The following is a 24,727-nucleotide window of genomic DNA, read 5'->3' on the forward strand; positions in this document are numbered from 1 at the left end:
AGGATTTGCTGTGTCCCATGTGTCAGTTTTAACCAAATGCTGCAACTAGTAGTAACAGGGTTCCCCCAAAGCCCTGCCTTGACATTATAAAGGTGGTATATTGACAGGACACCCTGTTCCGTGTTGGCCACATTAAAAGGTATTTTTACGCAAGACAGATTAATGAAAAGACAAATACAGTATCTCACAAAAATGTCGATGTTCTGCACAGAAACTTAAACATAACACTTAAAGTAATTACTGAATTCATCTTCGTGTACAACTGAACTAATTGTCCAAATGATTTCTCTTTGTTGATGTTAAAGAGTCGTGATCGTTTCGGGCGCGGGGCCTAACCGAACCGTGCATCCAGTGGAAAATGTCAGAGCTCTGGCGCGTTTTAGAGGGGGCAGTTTTGGAAAATCAACTACTACCTTATATTTCCCCTTAATGATGGCCTCGAACAGGCGCTCCTTGGTGCCGTAGAAGGGCAAGCAGCCAGACAGCAGGATGAAGAGGATGACCCCGCAGCCCCACACGTCCACTGGCTTCCCATACGGCTCCCTCTTCACCACCTCCGGGGCCATGAAGTGGGGCGTGCCAACGCGACCTGGGGACACAAGCGTGGCCATGAGCGTGCGCTGGACTTTCTAACCTTGGGAGGGGCTGATGCATTTCTGGGTTGTACTATCTTTGTGGGGACTTCACGGCCGCGTGACTAAGACATACGTGGATCGGCGCACACAAGCACGCGCACACGCACGCACACACGCATGCACGCACGTACGCACACACACACACACACACGCACGCGCACGCAAACGTTACCTCCAGCCACTAGTCCGGACTCGCCCAGCTGTATGGCGACTCCAAACCCCCCCAGTTTGACCGGAGCAGAGTTCTCCTTAGACGCCAGCAGGACGCAGTGGGGCTAGGAGAAAGAAGCAAAGTGAGAAAGAGAGACAAACCAACACTCTTGTTCGCTTGATAGCATTTGGCTCAAGCACCCAATGCAAACATTGTCTGAATCAAAGCCGCTGCAATTTCTGCATAAACCGTCACCACACATTTCCCGCCGACTAACCAATACAGGCGTGGAAACGTAATCGAAATACAAAAGGAAACAAGCTGCACAGTGGTGTAATATGGCAGCACCAGACCACAGCTGGTTAGCTGAAACTCCTAGCCAGGATTAAACAGACAGCCGGCAGACAGTCAAAGGGTCGTGCTGGACCGGGCCAACTTGTCTCCTAATCGGACTGTTACGTGCAGACAGGGGGTGAAAGTGGGCCCATTGCGAGCCAGACACAGATGGAGAGAAGACAGAGAAGAGAGGGAGAAAGCAGATGCTTGTGGCGTGCTGGGAACGGGGCTGTGTGACGTGCCCCCCCAGCATTCGTTTCCTCTAGCAAGCCGGCGCTTCCTTTGCACAGGGGGAAGGGTCTGTGGTCAGACATTTGATCGCAGATAACAGCTGAGAAACGGGCAGAAGGGAGGAGTGGTGAACATCTCACAGAGAGACAGACCAGAGTGAGTGAGCGAGAGAGAGAGAGAGAAAAGTGACAGTGAGAAACAAGCTCAGACAATACAGACATCTGGACCAGAGGGGGGAAGAGAGACAAGATAGCCGGGAGAAGCCAACACAGTGACAGACACATCAGAGCAGAAAAGAGGGAGAAAGAACTAGATGGTGGAATTGAGAAGGAAAGAGAGCAGGACCAGACACACACACACGGCCTGGACAAGGAAACACTAGAAGAAGTCTAACTGGAGCGTGGAGGACATGCAGGGTATCCAGACGGCAAGCGTGATCCTCTCCTAACCCAAACAGCAGAGAAAGTGAGTGTGGAGACCGATGGACTGACAACAACGTTGTGTTTCATCTGTTTAGTTTCTCGACTATTTGAGAAATCCACATCTGGTAATAAGTAAAATTAGCATTTAAAGTAGTGTAAATCAGCTGTTGAGAAGTTATAAATTATACAAATTATATCTAAAACCATTGGTCTGGCTTAAAAAAAAAAAAAAAAAATATATATATATATATATATAAATAAAGTTTGCTTCTGCAAACCACCAAGTCATTTCCTGTCATTTTGTCTGTTTTTACAGAACCTCTGAAGCGTTCCTAAAGACACGCCCGGCTTGGACGCCATGGACATGTTTCAGCCCTCCTTCCACGGCCCCTCCCCCGACCCCGCCTCTTTCCCCCACTCCACGTTCTCCACCTCTCCGACGCCCGTTCCCAACGTCACATATCCCTCCTCCACCTCCAGTTCCTTCCTCCTCTCCTCCGCCTCCACCCCCAACCAGACCTGTGACCAATACGAGGACGCCCTGCGCCTCCCCCTGGCCATCATCTACACCCTCTTCTTCCTCCTGGGCCTGGTGGGCAACCTCCTGGCCCTGTGGGTCTTCCTCTTCCTCCACTCCAGGCGCAACTCTGTGCGGGTGTTCCTCATTAATGTGGCTGTGGCCGACCTGGTCCTCCTGGGGTGCCTTCCCTTCCGGGTCCTCTACCACGTCAATGGTAACCGCTGGGTTCTAGGCCGGCTGGCCTGCAAAGTGGTGGGCAACCTCTTCTACATGAACATGTACATCAGCATCACCCTGCTGGGCTTCATTAGCCTGGACCGCTACGTGAAGCTGAGGGCCCGCGGCGGAGCCGAGAGGGGCCTGGCCAAGTGGATGAGGGGCGGCGGGTGGAGCTGGGCCGCGTGCGCCGTGGTCTGGGGCCTGTCCCTGTCGGCGGTCACGCCCATGATCATCATGGCGGAGGGGAACGAGGAAGCCGGGAAGTGTTTCCAGTACAAGCAGCGGACCGGGGCCAAGTGGAAGGCTTATTTCAACATGGGCATGGTGATGCTGTTCTGGGCCGTGTTCTGCTTGCTGGTGGTGAGCTACGGGAAGATAGCCACGCGTCTCCTCAAGGTCTCCAGGGACAAACCGGACCTTCCCAATGCCAGGCGCTACGACCGCACGGCCCAAAAATCCTTCTTTGTCCTCTTCCTGTTCACCATCTGCTTTGGGCCGTACCACGCTTTCCGTCCCGTCTACATCCTCTCCCAGCTCGGCCAGCCGCCGTCCTGCCAGTACCTGCGCCTGGTGGACCAGACCAACGAGGTGATGTTGCTGTTCTCCGCCTTCAACTCCGTCCTAGACCCCGTGATGTACTTCCTGCTGTCCGGTTCGGTCCGCAAGGCCACCTTCAAAGCCCTCGGTCAGACCCTTGCTGTCCGGCTCAACTTGCACAACGACGGGACGTCCAACAGCTCAGTGACGGAGATCAGACAGCCCACTCTGTCTGTCACCAATCCTAAATCCACTTTTAACTCCTCCCACACACCCAGCCTCTCTCTAAGAAATCCCATTCTACACTCTGTCACGCAGCACAGCTAAGGCCCAACTGACTTCATAAATACACATGTATTCAGACATTTTTAGATGGACTTGGGGAGGGGGGGGGTTCACGCATTTTAACATCTCCCATATAACGTCCGCTATTATGTAAATCAACATTATGTCCTGAATCAGCATGAGGAAAGTGTCTGATTTCAGAGACTTTTGTTGCCTAATATTGTTGTGATGAAGTACTGCTACTTGATTTAATGAAGAAAATAAATGTGTGTTCTAAAGCTTGTAATACAAGGCAATGTGTTATTTCATCAAACAAACGCTAGGAACACTTAGTCTGGGTGTGAAACCTGAATGAACATTAATTAGCATGAACAGGGCCCCCTCTACTGGTGGATGTCAGTACTACCACTAGAGTGGTCTGACTACAGCAACACACACACACGTGCACACGCGTCTGTCGATCACACTTCTTAGAACCTAAAACACGGTTCCTTTACACGCACTCACACACTGACTCGCAGTCAAAATCTCTTAGCGCCTCTGGGAATTTCCCAATGTGTGTCCTTCTCCGCGTTCCATCTGGTCTGCCGCTGAGTCCACACTAGTGTATATCAAAGAGCTAATCCTTAAGGGAATCAGTGGGGCTGTGCTGTCTGTCTGTGTTAGGGCTCCCCTTAACCTTTGATTAATCCAGGTCTGGCTTAGCTCACCTCCCAGTTCTAGTGGGCCCACTTACTACTGCAACGGCCCAGCGGGCTCAGCTGGGGTTAGCTGGGGTCAGACCGACACAACGCAACGTGGACTGGATCAGAGGACGCACACATATGTGGTGAGAGTGTTAAGAGAATCGAGGGAAGTCCGACCGGCCCGGGAGCTCACCTTCACGTCGCGGTGAATGACGTTGTTGTCATGGCAATACCGCAGGGCCTCCAGGATCTGCCTCATGTAGTGACTGGAAGGAGAGAGTCGAACAGAAAGGAGGAGAGAGTGAGGGAGGGAATCTCCGGCCGTCCAGCCCCCACACCCCCCGGCCGTCCCGCCCCCACACCCCCCGGCCGTCCCGCCCCCACACCCCCCGGCCGTCCCGCCCCCACACCCCCCGGCCTTCCCAGGCCGACGGTTCCAGAGTGCTCGCTTAAAACGAGGCCGTGGTGGGAACCGGCAGAGGCTCGGGTTTACCTGGCCACGGCTTCGCTGTAGACAAAGCCCACATCGGCCCTCTTCACAATCTCAAAACACAAGTCAGCTCCGTCCATACTGGAGAGGGAGAGAGGAGATAGGGACACGTGAGTGGGTGTTTTACCTGGCCACGGCTTCGCTGTAGACAAAACCAGCATCAGCTCTCTTCACAGTCTCAAAACAGAGGTCTGCTGTATCCATACTGTGTCAGAGAGGCAGAAATCACATGGAGACAACTTTATTGAATTTGGATTAAACCGTCAGCACAGAAAGTCAACAGGGCTCGCCGGGACGGGAACGTTCTGGAATCCCGAGTCCGCTCCCGGACGGGATTTCTAGCACACGCTCAGTTCGGGAGGGGAGGTAGGGGGTGGGGGGACGGCGGAAAACGTGGCTGACTTACAACTCGAAGACCATGTAGAGCATGCCGTCGGAGCTGTAGGTCTCCAGGAGCTCCACGATGTGAGGATGCTTCAGCATGTGACAGATACTGGCCTCCCTCTTCAGATCTGCGGGACAGACAGGGGACAGATGAGAGGACGACATGGTGTTCGAACGACCAGCGTAGGCCGCTCCTCCCCGTCTCGCCCCATAGCTCATAGGCGCGTCGCGTCCCGTTGCGGCGCCTCCTCGTCTCGACCTCTCTGTCGGCACTCTCCAGGCAGAACGCAGGGGCGGGCTACCTACGCCACTCGTTTGTTTTGATCGTTCCCTCTTCCCCGAACCATAAACATCAAAGGAGACAGCACGTGTGGAGGTGGGGAAATGCCTTACGGCAGCGTGGGAAGTGAGCGTGCACGTACGCCCGCACGCACATGAGCACACACAGGCAGACATACAAATAAACCCCCCTGCAGCGGATCTCAACCTTTTTTGGATCAGCGCCCCCTATCCATTATTCAGGTCACTTATCACACCACATCAAATAAGATGTGGGCTTATTGCCCTGAATATTAATTATTATTATGATTATTATGATTGTTGCTGTTATTATTATTGTTGTTACTATTGTTATCATCAAAAACCATCAAAAAAGCACATAATTGAATGACAGACAGATTCCCAGGGAAACAAACAGCAGCCCAGCAGAAACAGCTAGCAATTTAACATTCAAATCTTAATTAAATAACAGCCAATCAGAAATGCCAAACAATCATTCTTATGAATTGTTTCAACAGAAAAAAAGCTGCCATTTATCAAGGGTAAAAAGCAGAAGGATTTACTTTCAAAGGAAATAAGTTAAAAACCTCTGAAAGTGAGAGCCCTGTCCCTGGTTGTATTAGTCATGTCAACAAAGCCTCTTGTATTGAATAGTGTTTTAATGTGCGTCTGGATGCTGAACGCTAAGTTTCTTTCATGGGATGTCCAACAGCGGAATATCCCTTTTGTAAATGTGTAACCACTGTGATAACAAGGTGTTCAATGTGTATCCCTCAGAGAAATTAACGCTTTTAAGAGAAATTCTTCCACAGGTAATACCAAGAAAGCATCCATTTTCCAGAGTTTACACAGTAAACGCCATGTGGGTGAAATGTTAGAATATAGAAGATACGCTGACATCCTGTTACGATACACAGTCTCGTCCAGTCGCAGGTTTTCATGTTGCAGACCACAGTTTTTGGCAAGTAGTTGGAACTATAAACTCGTATTGTTGTGAATCTTCGGTGTGAACTCGCCTTAAAACAAATACCCCCTAAGGGCACCTCAACACTCCCCTTTCCAAAATATTGCTTCCAGTGCCCCCCGCCGTCCTCTGAACACCCCCTGGGGGGTGGTACTGCCCCTGTTGAGAAACACTGCCCTCGGGGATGGTAATGGTATTAGAGGCCCTGTCCGGAGTTGGACCGACAATGGCCTGCTGTTCTAGGCTGTAGCTCACTTCACCCTATAAAGACCTCATTACACACTCCCATACAGTCAACTAGACTGAGCAGAGCATCAATGTGTGTGTGTGTGTACACACTGTGTTCTGACGGGCCCAGCTCATTATGTAAGGCTGGTCTTTATTCCATCTCTCTCACTCTCTCTCTCTCTCTCCCCAGTCTTCCTCTTCTCTCTCTTCCTCTCTCCCTCCCACGTCCCCCCCCCCGCCTTCCTCTCTCTCTTCCTCTCTTTCTTCCTCCCTGACTTTCTTTTGGTCTTTCTCCCTTTCTGGCTGCATTCCTCACTTTATCTCCCTCATGCACACACACCAAAGTTATCTTCATATCAAATTGAAATACATTGAAATATATTGTTCTGACAAACCATTGACTTCAATGAGGACTCCTGCTCCATTTAATCTATTTCTATACTTGTAATTGCGGAAATCCTGGACAGCTTTTGAAAGAGGACAGAGAAAAACTGGGAAGGTTATAACATGATACATGGTGAACAGAGGTGTGCATATCGTAACCATATAGATTTAGCGGTCAACACAATTGCATACGTTTTCTCTACATGTGCTCATTATTGTCCATTGAAGCCCACAGCCTGCTCACTCCAAATGTCACCGCACACAATTAACAAGACTGGTTTCTGGGAGTTTCTGTAAAACGATAGTGGGAGGGGAGGGGGTCCAATGGCCTTTTCGACTAGCACTGTGGGGTTTTAAATGAAAGTGACATTTACGAGTTCCATCTAGCCCTGCTCTAGAGCCAGAAATCAACATCTTGGTATTCAAACACTGGTCCTCAAAGATTGGCACAGTGTCCCTTGAGCTATATCTATTCTCTATTGTTCTCTCTCCTCACCACACTCTCCCCTCACCACACTCTCCCCTCACCACACTCTCCCCTTCACCCCCATGACGCACACTCCCTCCCTGTCCTCTCCCCAATTCTTTCTCTCCCATTCTCTCTCCCTCTCACACACCCCCTCTCCATAGTATTAGTGCAAGCAGGTAGCCTACAATTTAGAACATATGGCCAGTAAACAGAAGTCCGCTGATTAATAACCAAGAGCCAACAAAGGTGATCTGTGTATCTGCCCATGAGCAAGGCATTAGGTATAGCTGGCTGATCCCAGGCCATGACCCCACTTTCCACAGCTGTGTGAGGAAAGCAAAAAATGCATCAAAACACATTTCCATTTCACCCCAACACACTCGTACTGTGTGTATGTCCTTGTGTTTGACATTATCCGAACTCGCCTGCACTCCCTCCGATTTGCAAACACACGTCATTTCCATCTTCATTATGTTCATTCTGACTCACTCATTCACTCAGTCCCTCTATCTGTTTACTGAGCACTCCACCCTTTTATTACGCTATCAATCTTTTCTCTCACTCTCTTCCCATTTCCATGTCTTCCTGTCCTTGGCTCTTGGGCGCAGCTCAACCGGAGCTTCACAGATGGTACACCGTGAATGCCAATACCCAGGGCACTGCCATCACAGTGTGGCACTCGACAGACAGACAGACAGAAAGACAGACAGACAAAGAACAGCATGACATGGCAAGAAACAGCATGGAGTGTTACAGCACGCATCAGTGCTTCATCTAGGCACTAGACGTTGCACGTGTGTGTTACTCCACCTTACCCTCTGTGCTGAGTCCAGGGCTGGAGGTGAAACTGGCCACGTCTACAATCTTCACTGCAAACTGCTGTCCTGTGTCTCTGTTGATGCATCGCCTCACCACGCTGAAGGGACCCCTGGAACACACACAACACAACGGGTTAGGCACGTCACACACGCACACACGCACACACACACACACACACACACACACACACACACACAATACCAGCATAAATCCTTCCAGATAGAAAGGGCCTAAGGGAAAGGGGCTACGGGTGGATTTATGATATACCAGCCTGTATCCAGGCTGGTATATCGTGGCTGGGTCCTCTCCACACTCCATCCCAACAGTCCTCGGAGAGGTCACAGTTCTCAAACAACGATAACCGACTGGCAGCGGGCACAGAGGGAGGCCAGAGCCGGGGCGGTTAGCGATGCAGCCTGGCCACCATGTCTGGGGAATTACAGACCAGCCATGGATGCAGCTGTAAAGACCAAAATAAATGCCTCATTACAGAGGCTGGGAGGCACGCAAAAATGGCACTGCTGACAGGGCAGTGTACCAGGGTGCTGGTTTGGGGTTGAGAATATGGGAACAGGACAGAAGTGGATCAGGGTATTTGGCATGGTTGGAAACCCGTACTGTGGGACTGACATCTATGCAAAGACACACACACACGGCAAAAAAAAGAGCAGAAGAAAATAAATCCAGACCAAACTCACACATCATACACTTGCACACGCACGCCCACATACAAACGCAAGCCCCAACTGCAAACAGTGCACAGCTGTTCCACTCAGTACACTCTGACAGCACAAACACTCACAAAGTTACATTTAAAACTCAGTAGGAGGTATTCCAATTCAAACAGAGTTAAGGTTAATTCATAATAGTAACCTGAAAGTCAATATAACCAACACGTGGAAGACTACCTGCCACTGTGTGTGGGCGGATGGGCTTCTCCTGTTATAATGATTAACCCAGCCATCGGCCTCCGGGTGGGGGTGGGGGCTCTGAGGGCTAAAGCAAATACCCTCACAGACATTACCCAATCTCTAAGAACTGCGCGGTTTCCGTAAAATAAACACATCCTGTGGTGGGGTTAAAAAGGCAGCCATGACCGACAGCTGTTTCTGCCATTAAGATAGAGGATGGGAGGAGACATGGTCCATGGTCCAGGGGCTCCGCCCACATCCGTTCCTACAGCGGTAGCCTTACTGAAGGGATTGGATAGGTATAAGCATTAAGGTGTTGCTACACCTAGCCTTTCTAAGGGTTTACGTTTCATTCTTCCACACTGTTAGCACCTATGTAGTATCTGGTTTACACCAACAAAAATAGGCCAATATTAACATGCAGCTAATTATTTGCAATGTTAGTGTAGGGTTTCCGAAAGTCATGTCAGGAACAAAGCAAAGCAATTTTCCATCAGCAAACAACAGAGTGATCATTTAAGTTCTGCCTTTGTCATGTCAGGAACAAAGCAAAGCAATTTTCCATCAGCAAACAACACAGTGATCATTTAAGTTCTGCCTTTGGCTCATTATGAATGTTACGGTGATGATGCAGCAATGTTTTTTATGAACTGTGACTAAGTTCCTGGAGCACACCTCTCAGGTGGGTGAACCAATCACTAAGAGGGACTACCACACCCACTGCTGAAACTGTAGCCATATGGAATCAGCAGCTAGCAGGCTTTGATGAAAGATATTTCACTTGCTGCACTAGCTAGTTAGCAGCACCCCTTACATTTCAAATTAAGCACCCATTTTATTTTACCTTTATTTTACCAGGTAAGCATGTTGAGCACAGTTTCTTATTTGAAACGTCGACCTGGCCAAGATAAAGCGCCAAGTTGCAGAAGACAGAGTTACACATTAATACACAACATCAAAATAAACAAATTAAGGGTTTGTACAGTAAGTGCAACAAATGTCAACATATGGAGGTAGATATTTGGTAAGTATAATGGCATGGTAATATACTATACAGTCAATGTAGGGTCTGGGAGAGAGAGAGGTAGATTTATGGTGCAAAGTGGCAATACAAAAATAAAACAATTGCAAAACATACAGAGACAGCTGTAAGGTTGAGTGTGCAAAATGCGCTAACGGTCGAATAGAGCGGATAGAGTCAGCATGTACAGTGGTCTGTCAATAGATTTGATAATAGAACTTTGAAGGTAGTTAAAGGGATAATAGATTCAAGCTTCATATATACTGTATATACTGATACTCATTGATATAAGTAACCCAATTTTCAAATCACACAAACAAAAATTACATTTGAAACCATTTATGAAATTAAAATAAACAGAAATACAATTTCCATATGCAGAAAAAAGGTAGTACAACCATCACTTTGTCACATAAAATGGCTAAAATTAGAATATGGAGCATTAAAACAGGTCCAAATTATTAGAAAATATATTGAGTGTAACTTGAGGGTCCAGCCTTCCATAAACATTAAAAACATTGTCTGGTTTGTCCTCACCATATGTGTGGTAACACACCATGCCAAGATCAAAACACTGGCAATCTACATAGGACTAGGGATGTGCATGATAAAAGTCACCATCTATAATTCCTCAGCTTTTGTCGTCAAATAGTCGAATTGTCAACCCTACCCACTTCAGCCAAAAGGAAAGGCATTGAATGAAAAATAATTAAATGTAAATTGTAATATTTTATGCAATAAATTCAAAATTGTATTTAAAAATGTAGTTAACCTCAATAACATTTCAGTATAAACAATTAGGCGAGATATAATTTTACTCAGGAGACATTCAGTCATTAGTATCTTATATTCACCGCCTGTCAAGTCGTTAGTATTTTATAACAAGGGATTTATTTCAAATTATTGTTACAAGCTTTTCCATTAATTACAATTACAACTATAAACACGAATTGACTCCCATGAATAACCGCAGAGATATGTATTAATTGCCATACATTAACATCCTTGTGTCAATGTTTTCTGGCCATAACAACAAAATGTATTAGACCATCTAGTCGGCTATTTTCTTTTTATATACAGTCCCTTAAAACTATACATTCCAAACTAAAACTATACTATACTTAATAAAGACTAACAGTCAATAGTTATGTTACAGTTTGCATTTAACAATCCTACTGACGCGTTCAAGTACCAGTGATTAAGAAAATATCCTAGGAAGAAAGCTTAATAGGAATAAATTATATGAAATGAATGAACAAAAGCCAGACAAAATCTGGCTAGCGTATCCATAAATGCAAGATCTTAACAAAAACATAAAGAATCATTAGGCAATGTCTACACCAATCAGCTATAACATTATGACCACCTGCTTAATATTGTGTAGGTCCCACTATTTTCGCCAAAACAGCCCAGACCCGTCGAGGCATGGACTCCACTAGACCTCTGAAGGTGTGCTGTGGTATCGGGCACCAAGATGTTAGCAGCAGATCCTTTAACTCTTGTAAGTTACATAGTGGTGCCTCCATGGATCGGACCTGTTTGTCCAGCACATCCCACAGATGCTCTATTGGATTGAGATCTGGGGAATTTGGAGGCCAAGTCAACACCTTGAACTCGTTGTTGTGTTCGTCAAACCATTCCTGAACAATTTTTGCTTTGTGGCTGGGTGCATTATCCTGCTGAAAGAAGCCAATGCCATCAGGGAATACCGTTGCCATGAAAGGATGCACATGGTCTGCAACAATGCTCAGGTAGATGGTACATGTCAAAGGAGCATCCACATGAATGGCAGGACTCAAGGTTTCCCAGCAGAACATTGCCTAAAGCATCACACTACCTCCGTCCCAGCTTACCCCGCTTTTCCTTCCTTGGACCACTTTTGATAGGTACTGACCACTGCATACCAGGAACACCAAAAAGGGCTGCAGTTTTGGAGATGCTCTGACCCTGTCGTCTAGCAATCACAATTTGGCCCTTTTCAAAGCCGCTCAGATCCTTACACTTGCCCATTTTCCCTGCTTTTAGCACATCAACTTTGAGGACAAAATGTTCACTTGCTGCCTAATATATCCCAGCCACTGACAGGTGCCATGATAACGATATTATCAGTATTATCCCCTTCAGTGGTTAAAATGTAATGTCTGATCGGTATATATTATGATCATTTATTCTTGTATAGAAAAATGATCATGTCCACGTAGGCCGGGACATAGGCTTATGAAGACTATCAGGCCCACAGCAGAGAAAACCCTTTCAGCTAGTACAGATGTTGCCAGGGTGCACAGGTATGCTTTCGCTAGCCGTGATAATTTGATAAACTTGTCGGTAAATGGAATCCTTGTCGAAATGTCGACAATTCTACTATTGGTTCTCACCCCTACACAGGAGAGGTTGTCCCACCAAATCCTACCCAAAAGCTGACAGAAAGATGCTCACAGAAATCTCTAAGAACCCCAAACTCACATCAACTTTATGCAGGTCTCTATTGCTACCATCAATGACGAAGTGCATGACTGTCAGTAAGAGACTGCACACACTTTGCTTGCTTGGCAGGGCAGGAAGGAAGATGACTCTGCTATATAAATATCAAGACCAAACTGATGTTTGCAAGTCAACACCTTGGTAAAGACCAGAAGTATTGGAACAATGTGATCTGGACAAAGTTGTTTTGCTGCAATGCCATAAAAAGATACACTGCCTCTTAGCAGAAAAACCTCAAACCAACCGTAAAGACTAGAGGTGGTGGCATTATGGTTTCTGGCTGTTTTGCTGCGTCAGGGAGCAGAAGATTATTGAGGAGAATGTGAGTACCTCTGTCAAAATTAAAAATGAACCCAACATGGATTTTGCAACAAGACAAAGACCCAAAACAAAACAAACTAAGACACAATAGAATGACAAAAACGATGCGCAGGAAAAATTAGGCTAACTGCCATTGATTCACGGTTGCATTTTGTGAAGAGCAATCGTTAACATGAATTTAGTGGTTGTTCAAAAGCCGAACACAACTGCACCGCTATGGGCGCATTTTAGTTTTAAGACGAATGATGAGTAAAATAATTTTTAGGAGGAGAAGTGTTGGATTTGATCCAGAAAGGTGGCGAACACCACACATCTGAAGAACCATATCCGGATCTAACGTATTTTTACAACAATATTAGTGCCATAAAATTAACAACAGACAATTAAATTGTTAATCACAATTATTTGTGCAACAGTTAATTGTCCACTACAATGTCATAATCGTGACAGCCCTGGTAGTCTTTCAGTGTCATTTGTTAACTCAGTTAACCTTAATCTGACAAAGTTTCAAAATGAAGATTACATATGCATATGTTTAAAAGAAAATGTATGTCACATGACTTTACATGAAATGTAGACACTGGCAAGAATAAGACAAACATTTTTAAAGGATAGGATTAACAAAATTAAACATACGTTTTAAAACGGAACCATACACACATTAAATAAATATTTCTGGAAAAGTGCAAATCTTATCTGAAAGGGATTTCGGTCCACTACAGTGAAGCAGTAGGGAAGCGGAGCTGGGGGCGGGTCCAGTATTGGACTGTCTGGAATAATAATTTACCTGTCTCAATAAAACTCCCCTTATCCCCATAACAATTCAAAGGCCAGGGAATATTCAGCTTGCCTGATGACTTAAACACTGAAGTCTTTGTCTACTCTATCACTCACAACATATTAAAATTACTGTAATTGGGAGTCATTTAGGTCACGTCAAATGGTTGTACAAAACAAAAGTCATAGGCAACATTTTGCCGGAACATGGTGTTTGGGTAGCCAGGCAAGAGCACAGCAGTGCTAAAGGTCACTTCCAGAAATTCTAATGTTCTCACAAAACATATCTACATATATTTAATTAATGAGTATGAATTGCAGTGGAATCTTCCATGTTGTTGAATGTAGAGGGAGTAAGTAACGGAATTGCCCCGACTCAACCACCCACCCCTGAAACACTCCATGCCATCACACCCACAAGTGCCATTCCACGGGGAGAAGTGTAAAATGGTAGGAGGGGGAAGGGACTGGGCAGGCATGCTTTGATGGCATAGACAACACAGCTGTGCGCGCAACATGGGCCCCCTTCCCACGTTAATCACTCCTGCAATTAACACACGTCAAATGCGGGTAGAGTTCAGCACTGACTGGTTTACTAGTCACACAGGTGGTTGGTCAAACAGGGCAAGTGTTTTTCTCACGATTTAGGGACATAAAAATACTCTAAATTAAAGGAGTATAGGTGGCGATTTACAGCAGAAAAATGTTCCATAGACTTTTTCAAATTATTTCTGAAAGCTTATTTGCTGTACTTTTTGAAACCATGCGCAGCAATGGGAGAAACGACGCGCGCACAGTAGCCAACCGGTGTGGAGCAATGAAATATTTATTCCTAGCACAAGATAATTTTACCTGAAAATGACCTGCTAGCAAAGACCTCAAATTACAACAGTAAAGTCAGACTGAAGCTAGCAGTGGCAATGGAGTCAATTCTCCAACTGACACAAGCGTTACTGTCACCAGCCCTTGAAGTGGCAGCTGAAAAAAAAAGATATTTCTGTCTTCGGTCCCAAGATGTTTAGGAAATTGAGCAATATACAAGTTAGCTACTTTTAACTAGAATTATTTAGCAAATTTTAAATGGCATACATTATGTATTTGGCTGGTGAAAAAGATGAGTGGATGATAGACTTTCAATCTACCCACCAGTGGCTAGTGACTGAAAATATTACTTGGCACCCTGGTTAGGGAACATTTCACTGTGTTAAGCTAGGTCCATCCAGTCTGCTCCTTTTCTTTCTTTTTATCAGGTATGTTATAACACTGATAACACTTTTACAGCAATTACATGAGGAATAGTTAAGCGGAGAATTAATGGGACAGATTTAGAATGTAGCAATTACACAGAGGTTGACACCCTTACTACTACAATGAGTGTCTCTAGTGACCAGAGTCAACGACACCTGATTAACATCCAATCCAAAACATAGTTACATTTTGTCCACGAAAATACAGAAACCTAGTTTTACTGGCAATTTCTGTAACTATTACTGACTAAACAATTCAAGAAAAATAAGCTAAACAACACATTTTATTTTCGTTTACTTAAATTAGACCAGACAAAATAATATCTGTTATACATTTAATTGAATAAAGTACAAGACATTAGGATTTTAGAAAGAGAGAGATGGAGAGAATGTCAGTGCCATCAGCTTCTTTTTATTATCTAATTACATAAAATTACACAAAATTACACAAATCTACATCATTACACACATGACTTAACGACAGACTCAGGTTGAGTGAAGTGCTATTTATACTGTGTAGTAATTAGAAGAAGTCTACACCGCTGGCACAAGTTGATGTTTCTGTCAAGTACATTGAAGATATACAGGTGCTGGTCATAAAATGTGAACATTACTTAAGACCAATACAAAAAAAATATTTGTAGAAATGTTGGCCAACTGAAAAGTATGAACATGAAAAGTATGAGCATGTACAGCACTCAATACTTAGTTGGGGCTCCTTTTGCCTGAATTACTGCTGCAATGCGGCGTGGCACTGATAGTGGCCTTCAGCTCTTCTGCATTGTTGGGTCTGGCGTATCGCATCTTCCTCTTCACAATTCCCCATAGATTTTCTATAGCGTTTAAGTCAGGTGAGTTTGCTGGCCAATTAAGAACAGGGATACCATGGTCCTTAAACCAGGTACTGGTAGCTTTGGCACTGTGTGCAGGTGCCAAGTCCTGTTGGAAAATGAAATCTGCATCTCCATAAAGTTGGTCAGCAGCAGGAAACATGAAGTGCTCTAAAACTTCCTGGTAGACGGCTGTGTTGACCTTGGACCTCAGAAAACACAGTGGACCAACACCAGCAGATGACATGGCACCCCAAACCATCACTGACTGTGGAAACTTTACACTGGACTTCAAGCTACGTGGATTCTGTACCTCTTCTCTCTTCCTCCAGACTCTGGGACCTTGATTTCCAAAGGAAATGCAAAATGTACTTTAATCAGAGAACATAACTAAGCAGCTGTCCAGTCCTTTTTGTCTTTAGCCCAGGCAAGACGCTTCTGACGCTGTGTCTTGTTCAAGGGTGGCTTGACACAAGGAATGTGACAGCTGAAACCCATGTCTCTCATACGTCTGTGCGTGGTGGTTCTTGAAGCACTGACTCCAGCTGCAGTCCACTCTTTGTGAATCTCCCCCACATTTTTGAATGGGTTTTGTTTCACAATCCTCTCCAGGGTGCGGTTATCCCTATTGCTTGTACACTTTTTTCTACCACATCTTTTCCTTCCCTTCGCCTCTCTATTAATGTGCTTGGACACAGAGCTCTGTGAACAGCCAGCCTCTTTAGCAATTACCTTTTGTGTCTTGCCCTCCTCGTGCAAGGTGTCAATGGTCGTCTTTTGGACAGCTGTCAAGTCAGCAGTCTTCCCCATGATTGTGTTGCCTACAGAACTAGACTGAGAGACCATTTAAAGGCCTTTGCAGGTGTTTTGGGTTAATTAGCTGATTAGAGTGTGGCACCAGGTGCCTTCAATATTGAACCTTTTCACAATATTCTAATTTTCTGAGATACTGAATTTGAGGTTTTCATTAGTTGTCAGTTATAATCATCAAAATTAAAAGAAATAAACACTTGAAATATATCAGTCTGGGTGAAACAAATGTATACATTATACAAGTTTCGCTTTTTAAATGGAATTACTGAAATAAATCGACTTTTTGATGATATTCTAATTTTATGACCAGCACCTGTATGTAGCCTATTCGCATTCAGCTAGTGGCTCTCTTTTTCAAATTCTGTACAAACAAATCAAGCCTGTTATGGGGCTGATTCTTTTTTTCAGAAAGGAATTGTTGACATTGTCTTGTTGGTTTATCCTAGTAGATTTGCCAGGATAATGTTTCACTGACCAGTGATAGGTTTGTTACCGGTTAATAAGGCAATACATTTGATCTGACTAAAATGTAAGTAGCCTACATGTGGTTGACAAAAATGTATTACTGTCTTCATCATTTTGACAAACTACCATAGACTAAATCATTATTCAAATGATGTAAATGAGACTAAAGATTCAAGCTATTTTAGTCAAAATGACCAAGGTTAGACTAAATGAAAAAATGGTGCAGAAATGCACACAGCTTCCGAGGCCATGACACAAAGGGCCTGTTTCTCATTCACAGATTAAGCCAAGTCCACGACTAAATCAGTGGAGATTTTTCATCAGGCTTGATTTTCTCTGTGCAGCTCCAGGCTTAATCAGTGTTTGCAAAACAAGCCCTAAGTGGAAGACAGCAGTTTAGTACCCTGCTGGAATACCTTTTTAGTGTCAGTCTTAAACAACAAAGCAGCATTATTTAACCAGTCCCCACAGTGCAAACTTTGCAGTTGGAAATTGCTCGGAATGGCTTCTAAAATGCCAAGTGTCTGTTGAAGTATGAAAGCGGGAGAAAAAACACACAGGTCCTAAATATTTGCTTGGTTTAATTTACCGGTTACATGAAGAGAACAACCTTTTGAATATTCATGGGGTGCAATTAGGATTCAGACCGTGAATCTGGAAATACCTCCAGGACTTAGGCAAGTCTCGGAGCAGTTCCAATTCTCTATCAAGCTCAGGTAGGGTTAAGGCCTGAGTAGGAACTAGGGACCACTGAACATTCATTTAGCCTGCAGGCTACCAGTTAAAATGTAACCATCATGTTTCTTTTCACCTACACCATCCTTTCAGAATCAGGTTATCGATTGAGTTACGTAATAGGAGAAAATACACTGGGAGGTAATTGAAGGGGAAAGGAAGATAAGTAGAGGAGGGACATTAGGAAGGATAGGAACAGGAAGAAGACAGATGAAAGTATGTAGGTAAAGAATGAGGAGGAAGATAGGAAAGAGATAACAATGAAAGGAAACAAAGGAGAAAAGGGGGCAGACTTTGGAAAAAAACTACCAGAAACACACAGGAGGCTTGGGAGCCATTAGACTTGCAGGGACCAAATTCGATATGTCCTCAGAATGTGCTGTTCTCAGAGCAGTCCCTAAACCCATCGGGTAAGCATAAAACAGCCAGAAGAAAGTCTCTAGAGTCCGCTCTCTGTTAGGCGCTGACCACACACATTCAGACTAAACATAGTGAGGCGAAAATAAAGAGAAAGTTAGACGAAATCTAGCATTTTAAAAAGGGCCTTGGGAGGGGCTGGCGGATGGAGATGTTCTTCCCAACATGTCTAGGGCCAGTTACATTACACATCTCATAAAGGCTGAGAAGCAAGGCTGGAAGCAGGACTGATCCTGTATCTGTAGATAAGGTCTGCGAATGAATTCAGGGCGTGCAGAGTATGCCAAAAGATGGTTCCCTTCATAAGACTTCAGATTATCACCCATAATGCTGGGGGAAACCAAAGCAGTACAGGGAAAAAGCTGCTCTAGTATGAATGGAGAATGACTGACGTTGAAGACTTGGGTTAAATAGATATTTTGGTTGAGGGTTAGCTTTCCTATGTTCATTCATTAACAAATGCGGATTGGTGGTTGAGACAGACTGCAGACTTCCCTCAGTCCCATGAGAAAATGAGTAGAATTGCAGAAAATTAGCTTGAACTACAATCATTTTCTTCATTACCAAAAGACGGGCATTTAAAAAGTTCAGTCCAAAATGCCAGAGACATGGTTTTCCTAAGACTAACACAGTAAATCTTCCATCTGGCTTCTGATAAAAATCTCCTAAGTGTATTTGCTGTGACAAAAGGTTTAAAAAGCTACTGAAAACACCCAACAGCTAGTGCAGCTAATGACAGCGAAGACACGGTTAATGTGTATATTTACTTTTTATCAGTATCTACGTCCTCATACAGCTACGAATGGATTATGAAACAACTCTTAAACCTGATTAGATTAATGCAACCCAAAACATTGAAACCTAGGCTAGGAGTTGCCGTTTAATTAGCCGAACCAACAGAAGTGAATGGCCTGATCACTCCACTGGTTTCCAGTCACTGACAACATCCCAATCCTTCCTGGCTCTAATGTGCACCCGATAGCCAGAATGGAGATCTCCGCGTTTTTCCAGTAGCACTCGTATGCAATACTATTCCCATGCAGAGAAAATCATTATCAGCCGAGACGGCTCAAATTACCCCCGCCTCGCCCATCCCCTTCAAATGGAGCTCAAACGCCTGGCAAGAGCATGTCGCCGGGTTTTCTGAAATGTAACTCAAAGGGCTAATAAGTAGGATTGCATAACCCCCATTGTGTGTCACTTTACTTCACATAGATAATGAAGCTGTGAAGAAAAAGGCCTTGCACCATCTTCCGTTTGAATAATGGCTGAATAGGCAACTGGCAAAAGTTCACTTTTCATTTATGGGGTCCAGCATTGACTACTGTGCATGTTTTTTGTGAAATAACTAGGTATTTGTTTTTAGCTCAATTATTTAAAATGAACTAGAATATTTGCTTTCAAAAAGCACAAGTGCTTCCTCGGGTCTCGCAATACAAAGATAGCTAAGCAATGGTCTCACTCAAAAAATGGCTATCAACACATTCTGAAATGGGTAGTCCTCTAACACTCCTTGTCTCTTTTCTTAAAGGCAGAGGAGAGCCATGGGCTAGCAGGGCGCCAGCCAACTGCTTATAGATCCGGCGGAACTTGACTCCAACAGTGAGCTATGGGGAACGAGGGGGCAGGGTTCCATTCTGTCTAGAATGTTCCAGATTATAAGATTGAAAACTCTGTTTCATCTTAGACTGGCGCTTCAGAGAACAAGGGACTTACAGTGGTTGTAGGAAGTCTTTTAGCAGGTTATAAGTCATCAGCAGAGCTTGACCCCAAATGGAAAAACTCCCCATCCACCCACCTCCCTTGACTTCTACACAAGCAGGATCAAAGACTGGCGAGTACAGGCAGGAACGACAACTGCAGAAAAGGTGTAACACGTCATGTCGTATGTCAGAATAAAGATAAGGGAATCCTGAGGCGAGTTCTCAGCTTTTTCACCAGGGCAGATGCCTTTTCTGGAGGAACCTTAACATACCTGGTGCTTGGTTCACTAAATGTTGGCCACTTAAGACACCTGGGAGCAAGAGCAATGTAAAAAGATTTGGTCAAATTGATAGAGAGATTGTTTGCTTAGGAGGTGTGCTGAAGCGAGGGCCGAGTCGTCCCAAAGGACCATCGTCAGGCGCCAACCCAAACCTCCACACTGGGTGCCAACCAGAAACAATGAGGACAGAGAGCTGTATCTTTGTGTAGGGTGTAGTAGCCAGAGACATCCCCCTCAATTTCAAACACTAACACCTACAGTCATGTGAAGTAGAGTCCCTGGAAAGTTTCTATTGTTCCATATTTGGACATCCTTGGCATGATGTGTTAATAAACACCCATTTGTTTAATGTTTATGAAAGGCTGGGCCCTCTCAAGTTACTTTTTAATGATTGATTGCACCCAATCTGGTACCTGATCCTAATTTTGCCACTTTATGGGATGGTAATGGTAGGGATCTACTAGCTTGTTGAATTTGCATTTCTGTTTATTTTAATAGCATAGCATACTTTTATTTTGAAGTAAAAATAAGTGTGATTTGTTAAATTGCATTACTTTCTTCAATAAATGTGGTTGGAATTTAGCACAAAAATCCATGTCCAAATATATATATATATCAAAAAAAGTTTGGGTTGAAGTTGAAATATGCCCAAAGAGATTCAAGAAGAGGTACAAAAATAAAATAATTGCATAAGCTACAATGCTTAGTTTTTTGGTGCAATTCTAAGTAGAATTGGTGCACTGCAGAGACCTGGTACAGAGGCAGATCTTGCAAACACATCTAGACTATCCTACAGCTAATTTATGGGCTATGCTAGGAGGCATACACAGCTCCTCTAGATAAAACAGTTTCGCATCTGACTAAGCACAGCCGTCACTAGGCGACGAGCATTTGCCAGGAGTATGGACCCGGCCTAAGATGTCCCAGACTACAGCATATCCCAAGGCGGTGAGAAACAACACGCCTTCAGTTCATTGAACATTCCCCATAAGCTAACACAAGGAGGGCGGACATTTTTTCAACCAGTGTGAACCAAAAGAAGCATGGGCTGGAAGGACAAGAGCAATATTTCTAGCCCTCTGTTCCTTTCCTGCTCCTATTCAATGTATGTAATTTTGCAGACACTCTTATCCAGACAGAATTAAAGTAGACCCGGTCTCCGTACCCCACAGCCACGAATGGAACCCAGAACCCGGCGTTACAAGCATGTGCTCTTAGTTTGGTTGATATAGGAGGAGATCGGCCCTGAAGTACTGCGGTGAATGCTGGCATGAGTTGTATATCCCGCCTCAGGGCCATCCTATTTCAAACTGTCCATTGTCTTCATTGATCTTACGGAGCCTCCCCTCCCTTCCACACTGGGCTGAGAAAAATGATCTGTAGCTTTCTGCAGGAGAAGCAGCAGAGTAGTTTACCTAGAAAGACTGTCCGGAACTCGAAAGTGCTTTGGTCGGACAAACGCACAACTGTCAGAAATCTGGCTGGTGCATCGCTGGTGGAGAGGAGTGATTTGGAACCGTGCTGTGTCGTTTCCAAAACTGGGTTATCAAGTCCTTTAGAAAATATTTGCTTCACTAGACAGGACCTGGTGAGGTAACTGAAATATTAGTGTCTTAACTGGATGAAATCGGTTAGGGGAAAGTAGTAGAATTGAAGCCCTTGCCTCTGCCACTGGCTCCTCTATCTGGAGGGCATTTCTGCGCTGCTACATCAAGGTAGGTCTTAGGCAGCTACTTACTCACCAGCTGTTTCAATATGAGTGTTGGTCATTAACCTAATAACACACAATGTCAAGTTAGACCAGATCCTAGATCTGTCAATGAGCGACGCGTAAACCCACACACAGGACGCCCCAAAGAGAAGAGCCTGAGGGGATGGAGAGAATGGACCCACAGATCTCTGCTCAGCGCAGGGGGAAGGGGAGCTAGGCCAGCTTCAAGACTACAGCAGCCTGTCTCTGTCTGCATGTCTGTTCACCATATGACAGGGAGGTGATCAGCCACAACAATGGAAATCTGGGTTAAAGAGGATATTGGAAGGTAGGTGTTTGTGGTTTCAATCCATTTCAATTATGTAAGACCCCATCGCCCCCCGCCCCCCTCCCCAAAAAAAAGATATTGGATTTCCAGCTTAATCTGTGAACTACAGTACATTGTTGTAAGCTCTGTGACAGCAAACAAGGCCTGCACTAAATACAAGAGGCCTTCCTCAATAAAAAACAACATTATTCCCGCAAAGAATGCAGGCTTGAATAGATGTGCTCCATAAATCAATGTTTATAGTGTGAAACAGACAGGAAAAAGGAATGCATCAGGCCCTGTCAATTCTTTCAGTGTGGCAAAAGCTTTATACATTGCTTTACTTATTTTGGAAAACTGGACAATGGTTTTTAATCAGCCTAACAGCAGAGTTGCTTGCTTAGATTTGACTGTAGCCAAGGTAAATTGTAAATCCAGGGTTATATTAGGTTCCTGCCTACAGTAAGTCCAATCAGGACAAAATAAGATCAAGGATAAACAAGATCCTTAAAACTGTTTGGACAATGCTTAAAGAGCCAATAACAATAGGATTGGCCAAATCTGGCTACTGGGGGTCAATACTGGACTGGAACTGAGAAGACAATCACAACCATGTGCTGGCGCAGCCGTAAAGCACAAATGCGTACCCAAAACACTGAATGCGGTAAACACATTCCATCCTACCTAGGGGATGAGATCTGTGACATCATTCTATTGAAGATCTGCTGCCTTGCCCTGAATGGCCATGATCCTAAATGATAATGACTTAAAAACCCTGTAATCAACAGAATCACAGAGAGGAGTCTAATGGTGGAGGTGACAGTAGTGGTTGGAGATCATCACAGGCCTAGTTGTTGTAGTAGCCAAGACTCAATGCTATGAATGGCCCAACTTTTAAACTGTATTCTGTACTCTTGTTTTGAAAACAGGGACCTCATCAAACATCATTGGGCTTTACTCATTCAAATTAACCAAAGTCAGTAGGGTTAACTGAATTCCTACATTCAAAATGTAATGTGATATTGACAATAAAAATGTGAAACAAGATGAACCACTAACTGTAGAGATTTTACAAATTACTACCAATAGATGGGTGAGGGTTTTGTATGCAAACGCACCCACAAGCAGGTCAAGTAAATCAGCTCTATGGAGGTTGCAATAAATAGGGTAACCATGCAATTTAATCCATACAGAAAAAATACACAAGCAGGCGGGCACGCGCACACACACAGCAGGGCATCTCAGCAATGGTGCATTTACTAGTTTGATTTACTGTCATCCTTCAGTTCATAAAAATATGCAAACACTTACTTCCCAATCACCTCGCACAGCTCGTAGACATCCTCGAAAAGCACGTCGTCGTCCGCCATGGTCCAAAGCGAACCGGGATGCTATCCCCGTGAAATCTGCCCAACACGGTATTATTTGTAGAGAAGCCGATGGCCTCAAGTGTACACCACTGTTCCTCGTTGAGGGAAAGGGGGAACGCCGCGGAATACCCCTGCAAGGTCTCAGAATTCCAATGCTCGAAGAATAATAGATTCCAAAATGAATTTCCCAAATGGAAAACTGATGGAGTGGCTACCGCTAGCCAGCTAGCGCGCTAAACTAGCTAACGTTACATGCGTTAGGCTTAGCCAGACCGTTTTTGACACTCCTCGGCCCCACCTTCTCCTTCACTCCAGACTGGCTAATCCGACGACCAACGCCGAGCGCGCGGAGATTTTTTTTACTCGTTCGCACAAAACACTCCTCTTTGCATGCACAGAGATTGTATCGTTGGTTAAAGCCTACCAGATGCCTCTTCTTGGTCGATGCATCCGATTATACCCCTACCCGAGTAGGCAGCTTGCTCCCCCGCAAGCTAGCTGGCTGGCTAGCTATAAAATGGTTGGCTATCTGGATTTATTTTACCGTTTGAAATAGCTTGCTAGTGCCGTTATAACACTGAGCACACCCAACGTATCACAGATGGTTTGGAATATCCCCGCAAATAAAACACAAGGAGCAAAGAGCTCAGCTACCTGATGGTAAATCAAAGAGCTTCATACTTATATCGTAAAATATGCATCCATATATATATATATTGGCTTCTATATTGAAAATAAGAATATTATGTCGTATTCCAGTGTCCCTCGACCACCGTTTCTCCAGTTTGTACTCTGTCTCTGATGCTGCTCCTCCGGCTTCCAGAAATGCCAGGCTCCTCCTTCTCTAGGTGATGAAACCGGTGTGGTTAGAGCCGTAATGGCTCCACTAGAGTGCTCAGACTCCTAGCTAATTTCAATGCCACTTGAGCCAAGATGCCGTTAAGGGCGCCACCCTCAGAGTCCCTGAAAGGCGCAGTTTCCTAATCTCTTCCACACTCCCATTTCACCAATCCACGGTCTCATTAAATTCGCCGCGCGCACGCGTTGACCATCAAAGACCCATCACCTTACGTCACCGTTTCCACAAGCTTTTCCCTGTCCTCTCCATAATAATGTATTTCTTGAGTATCCTGCATTTGTATTGTACTATCCACCTGATACATATTCGTCTGAAATAGTATTTCAAATCTATAAGCTCGATAAAAGAGGACCAGCATTGAAAAACACAAAATTGACTTGTAGTGAATACATGTGAGAACAATGACTATGTTGATTTCAAAATGTAATGTTAGTAAGTA

At 44.6% G+C, this 24,727-nt stretch overlaps 2 protein-coding genes across 22 annotated transcripts in view; one reads left to right on the forward strand and one right to left on the reverse strand.

The window, feature by feature from the left end:
* caskb (calcium/calmodulin-dependent serine protein kinase b) overlaps positions 1–24,407 on the reverse strand; it is a 41,615-nt gene extending 17,208 nt beyond the window's left edge. For 3 of the 21 annotated variants that reach the window (XM_029116627.2, XM_029116622.2, XM_029116620.2), the window contains exons 1-7: positions 23,371–24,402; positions 8,036–8,148; positions 4,919–5,024; positions 4,640–4,723; positions 4,216–4,288; positions 808–910; positions 411–589 (exon numbers count right to left, since the gene is read on the reverse strand). In XM_029116627.2, the coding sequence (XP_028972460.2) occupies positions 411–589; positions 808–910; positions 4,216–4,288; positions 4,640–4,723; positions 4,919–5,024; positions 8,036–8,148; positions 23,371–23,429 (717 nt within the window). In that variant the 5' untranslated portion in view covers positions 23,430–24,402. Of the gene's footprint in view, positions 1–410; positions 590–807; positions 911–4,215; positions 4,289–4,515; positions 4,594–4,639; positions 4,724–4,918; positions 5,025–8,035; positions 8,149–23,370 lie in introns of all 21 variants that reach the window. The other 18 variants (XM_034289691.1, XM_034289687.1, XM_034289688.1 and 15 more) reach the window with 13 other exon arrangements.
* Positions 1,466–3,619, forward strand: LOC105023741 (probable G-protein coupled receptor 34). Its single transcript, XM_010893168.5, has 2 exons — positions 1,466–1,818; positions 2,092–3,619. The coding sequence occupies exon 2, from the start codon at positions 2,134–2,136 to the stop codon at positions 3,376–3,378; it is 1,245 nt and encodes a 414-aa protein (XP_010891470.2). The 5' UTR covers positions 1,466–1,818; positions 2,092–2,133; the 3' UTR covers positions 3,379–3,619.
* Positions 24,408–24,727: the final 320 nt, after the last annotated feature.

The sequence above is a fragment of the Esox lucius genome, chromosome 22 (genome assembly GCF_011004845.1).
Source record: "Esox lucius isolate fEsoLuc1 chromosome 22, fEsoLuc1.pri, whole genome shotgun sequence".
In the NCBI taxonomy this organism is placed as follows: Eukaryota; Metazoa; Chordata; class Actinopteri; order Esociformes; family Esocidae; genus Esox; species Esox lucius.